This window comes from Scomber japonicus, chromosome 5, assembly GCF_027409825.1.
Source record: "Scomber japonicus isolate fScoJap1 chromosome 5, fScoJap1.pri, whole genome shotgun sequence".
NCBI lineage: Eukaryota > Metazoa > Chordata > Actinopteri > Scombriformes > Scombridae > Scomber > Scomber japonicus.
In genome coordinates this window covers 7,713,066-7,718,223 of record NC_070582.1, presented here as the reverse complement: position 1 = coordinate 7,718,223, position 5,158 = coordinate 7,713,066, and the positions used below count along the sequence as shown (strand labels likewise).

Sequence of the window (5,158 nt, the reverse complement as noted above, 5' to 3'; positions counted from 1 at the left end):
CAGGACTTGCAGTGGAAATTCATACTCACCTTTTCCAGAGTTAACGCAACACTCTACTGAAAGGTGTGATTGCTTTGTGAGTTTTAAGACACACAATCCAAGTTCACACTTCCCTGTAAAAAAAAACAACCCTTCACCGGCTGTGTAAAGTCGTCTATTTGATTTCCTCGATAAAAACCTATTAGCCTCCAGTCTAATACAAACAGTACACAGCCAAGAACAACTACAGTGGACATTCATTTTTTAAGGCAAAATAAAGCTGTGTTTTTAGGTTTAAAGGTTTAAAGGTTACTACCTGCTGGAGTAAAGTAAACAAACCAAATATTAAACTTAACTGTATCAGATATGTTGCCATGGAAACTACATTTTTCCAGTTTAGCCAACAAACACAATGGCTGTGTGTTCTCGAAATCACTCCCTTAATCACTCATTCACAATTCCCTATATAATTAGTGAGTAGCAAATCAAGATTTCGGACACCAACTAATCATTTTGTGTCGTCACTATCAGCTGTAGAGACGCGCGATGGTTCATTAGTTGTATGACTCCACAGTTGTTAGAAAGTGTCTGAAATCTCCATTTACTTAAGTAAAGTATTAAATAGGCTTGAGTAGTATCAAGGTATAATGGTACACCAGGGTACTTAGAAATCCTGAAAGTATGATTTTCAACAGTACCATAAAAAATACAGACTCTCCTCTTTCTATTGAGCTGATACAGAGATGCTGTATCGAGGCGATGTATTGTAGTGTAAAGAGAACGATGGCAGCTGCGAGTAGTCGGGACAAAGTTACAAGTAGTAAAAAAGGAAAATGCCTCTTCCCCTGTTTGTAAGTATTTTGGGTTCAGTCCTGAATGCTAAGCTTGTCACGATAACTACTTTTATTGGACGATATATTGTGTCAGAAATAATCGTGATAAACAATATTATTGTCATTTGAAGATTGTTTTATACCACTGATTAATGATAATATCATAGCTTAATATTGCAAGGGTGGTATTGGAGAGTAGGTGCTTGCTTCTGCAGTCTCCACTCAGGACGAGCACAGTGAGGAATGGAGGACACTACTCACTTAGCCAATGTGACATGAATAGTCTCATAGCTGCTGACGTGAAGTGTGGCCAAGGTCATGTCCATGTATCATACAATAAGTCCATATATAGACATGATGATGATGATAATTACGTTACTGTACGATAAAGTCGATTTTTATTGTGACAGGCCTATATATAACTTTCTTTTTGACATAAATTTTTCCAACTATAAAAACTGTTTAGTGGCTGCATGATTTTATTCAACTGCCTATCTGACACCTCCACCACCACCCACATGTCATCCCCGTTCAGTCCATTGATGTGAATAGAATACAATAGAAAGCTTTATTGTCATTATATTTGACATATAATGACATTACAGGTGCCACTCCATTTGTGCTTTAAAAGACAATAAAAACATGAGAACCAGATAAAACAAGAGCCACTGCACAACCACGCTCCACCACGATTTCGGGATTTGTATGTCATCGGGACCTTGAAGACCATTTATTTTCTATCTATTAATTATTTGGGCCATAAGTATTTAAACCTAGCAAGACTTGTCTAAGTAAGCAAATAATAATAAAAGATAATGTCATACATGCTACAATGACTAACAGCTCAGATTTTAAACAAATACTGTCATGTACCGTAAACCCAGTGAAATGTCAGAAAGGTATGTAAAAATAAATACTGCCCAAGCCTTGTAATGAGGGAGTAATTCTGGATACAGGATTGATGTTTTTAAAGGAAGAGTTCATTAAAATTTCAAGTTCAAGTACCAAAAAAGGCTTTAAAAGAAAAGAAGTAGTAACTCAAAAGAACTCATACTGCATCTTTTTTTTTAATGTGTTCTTGCTCCAAAACAATAAGTTCCTAAAATCCTCCCTGAAACAGGTGGAGCAATCAAAATGTGACCTTTTAAAGTGTCATCATCAGAAAAAATATAATTAAAATATCACAATGGAAAGAGAAGCGCAACTACAGCCCAACTTCAACCCACACGTTTGTTTTTTTGGCACGAGGAAACATTCAGTTTACTTAATGATGCAAGACTTTTGATTTAATGTTAGGAAGCATAATGCAGTCAGAATTTGATGAACAGTCAGAAACACATCATTTTCAATTAGGTACCATCACACAACACATCATAAAGCATTTCACAAAAAAAAAAAAAAAAAAAAAAAAGACGTAAAAAGGTCAACTGACACACCGCCTCGCTACAGACGTTTCCACTTTACTTCCCTGACCGTGCACGCTCACTCGCTGTAAAGCCCCGCTTCCACATTCCTACAGTCAAATTTTAGGCATTCACACCTTGAAGTAGCTTAACTTTGATTATCAATACATTTCCAAAAACAACTTTGCCTTTTGAACCATCTTCATCTGCAGCTAATGTGGAAAGCTTTAGTGCACGTTCACCTTCACACATGCACAACACGCTGCCCTTATTAAGGATTCTTGGAAGTGTCTACTGGAGTGTGTAAGTGCTTCTCAGTGATTGAACTGGTCATCTGGAGGTGCACCAGTTCAGTATTAAGCACATGTTCCTTCCTTAAAATTTCCACGGTGCATGCAGTTGCTATAACAACGCAGCGCTGATTTGAATAAACTCAGCATTTTGCAGCTATTTAAAATCAAAGATGGCCAACTCAAGACTGCAACAGAGCTATCCAACAACACATCTACATGAGAATTATTGCAGCTATTAGCGACAATTATGCCTAACATAACTGCCTTAAAGCATGCATGGCCAATAAACTTAATCTTGCACCCCCCCTGAATTTAAAAAAACTGACTAAACAAAGAAAAAAAGAGAAAAAAAAGACTTAGTGCACTTAGGAATCCCATTTGCACAGTCAGAAATAAAACCTCAGAGTAAAAAAACACAAGCACAAAAACACAATTTAGGTCAATTTTCAACTTTGTCAAAGAGGAAGAAGTGTTGCATTACATCAGAATTAAGATTCACACAAACAAAAACAGCATCAGTCATACTTCTTTTTTGGGGGGATTGCTGCATCTTTTTTAATCTCTCTCTCTCTGCATGTTTTTGGTTTGACTGTCTACATGTGGGGTGGACGGGGTTGACATGAACTGTCCCACAGTCCCTCCCACTGGGTCTGGTATTCAGGTACAGCTCCCTCCCTCCTTCTATAAAGTCTCTCATGTTAGCAGTGTAAACTTCAGACTTCAACTCATGGTAAACTCTTTACAACCTGAGGGGGGAAAAAACAAACAAAACAAACAAAAAAAAACCCCACCAACCAAACTCTGCTAAAACTGTACACAACAAACTTGGATGAGCACCATAAATTCTCCTCATTACATTGCAAGCTAGAGCCTGAGGTAAGTGACTATTTCCATCCTTTTTAATTCAAGTTCAGACATTTTTTAAAGGTTACTTAACAATTTTCCAAGTTTAAAAGAATGTAAATTGATGTTTATGAGTTCCTGTTTGGGGTAAATTTGGGGTAAAAGCTTGAAGGACTAAAGATTGAGTCTGTGTTTTTTTAACCTATGATGTTGGGTTAGGGTTTATGTTGGATGAATGTTCAATAAATTAACCTTACAAATCCATCAATACTGATTTGTTATTGATTAATCAACAAATGCCACTCTGTTATGAAGCTAAAAAAAGCTTTTAAATATGTTTAATACCAATTCAATCATGAGTCATGTCATGGCACAAGTCCAGTATTCACCTCCTCAGTTACAATCATTGTATGTTTAACTTTAACAGCTCCCAGCCAAAATGAAATTAGCCCTGCACACTGTCATCTGCTGCTGTGTTTTCACCACCGTCCTGCCACTGGTAAAAGGTGCCACAGGCGACTTCAACAGCAGCCTGAAAAAAAGGTGAGTGAGCCTGATAAACAAGCACGTGAGAACATTGTGTTCACTCTTATAATAAAAGTCTATTTTTCTGTCTTTCTGTACACAAGTACTCAAAATTAAAAGATATTTATATCAGGTAATGTCTATTATAAAATGTGACATTAATAAATTAAGTGAATCATTGAATTCACATACTGGATTTTTGAGAATGATACTGAAAACAATATTTGAGAGCTTAAAAAAATCTATATAATCAACTAATATTGTTTTTTGTTGTGGCCAAGACATTCTCTGAGCGGAAAGTTTTACACTTGAAAGATGAAATTTTCAGTGTTCTCTGGTGCGCAAAGTGTAACAAAGACACTTTACCTCTGTATTGAAATAAGTAATTTCTTGTTACCAAAATATCGGCCAGGCAGATTTATCGGTCGGGCAGTTGCTTGCTTGTAAAGAATCAAATGCTCTCTGCAGCTTTCCATGATACTGCCAACTAAGCTAAGCTGGCCTCAAATGAAACCATGACATTTTTTGAATGTGTAATGCTGTGTTATTCTCTGAGCATTAGTCAGTTCCTCTCATCACAGTTTGTATGCTCTGTGGCAGGTTCAGAGTATGGCTGCAGAGTCGTATGAGGAGAGACCTGCGCAGTGACGAGTACTCTGACATCCACATCAGACCACAGCAGGACGGAAATGCAGAAACTGTCTCAGTCTCATCAAGGTAAAAAAAGAGAGGCTGTGTTTATTATGCATTGTGAAAAGGTTTTCTATTAAAAAGTAGTCTGAATATTCAAAACTCCATATCAATTGCCCATTTTAAGGCAGGAAAGTCAAGATTTTGTCTTGTCTGCTGTCGTGTATTGAAACATCTACATGAATCTAGAGTCACCTTGATGATACATTGGATTTAAACCCTGTTGACATAATAATTATGAGTGAATAGATCACATTTAACAACCTTTGGAAAGCATCAGCAATCTAAAAATAGAGCATCTTCTTCTTCCAGCTTTGGGTTGAATATCAGACCCAGGAGATCAATGCCACCCAAATCCGGCTGCGTCCTATTCACATGCTCATACCACGACCTGATATACCGACTGCACCAGATTAACCAGGAAAAAGAGCCCAACGCCCCTCCCAAAAAGATCAGCCCAAAAGGCTACGGACGCCGACGCCGCTCGCTTGGGGACGTCGCCCGACTCGCCCTCCCGACGGGAAGACAGAGATGGAGCACCGAAGCTGGTCAGCGAGTCTACAGACACAAACGCACAGGCACAGTGGCCTAA

At 37.9% G+C, this 5,158-nt stretch overlaps 1 protein-coding gene across 1 annotated transcript; it reads left to right on the top strand.

Moving 5' to 3' along the window:
* The first annotated feature begins 3,782 nt into the window (after positions 1–3,782).
* On the top strand, positions 3,783–5,158 carry admb (adrenomedullin b). Its single transcript, XM_053319480.1, has 3 exons — positions 3,783–3,894; positions 4,477–4,593; positions 4,879–5,158. Exons 1-3 carry the CDS (start codon positions 3,791–3,793, stop codon positions 5,156–5,158), a joined length of 501 nt encoding a protein of 166 aa, XP_053175455.1. The 5' UTR covers positions 3,783–3,790.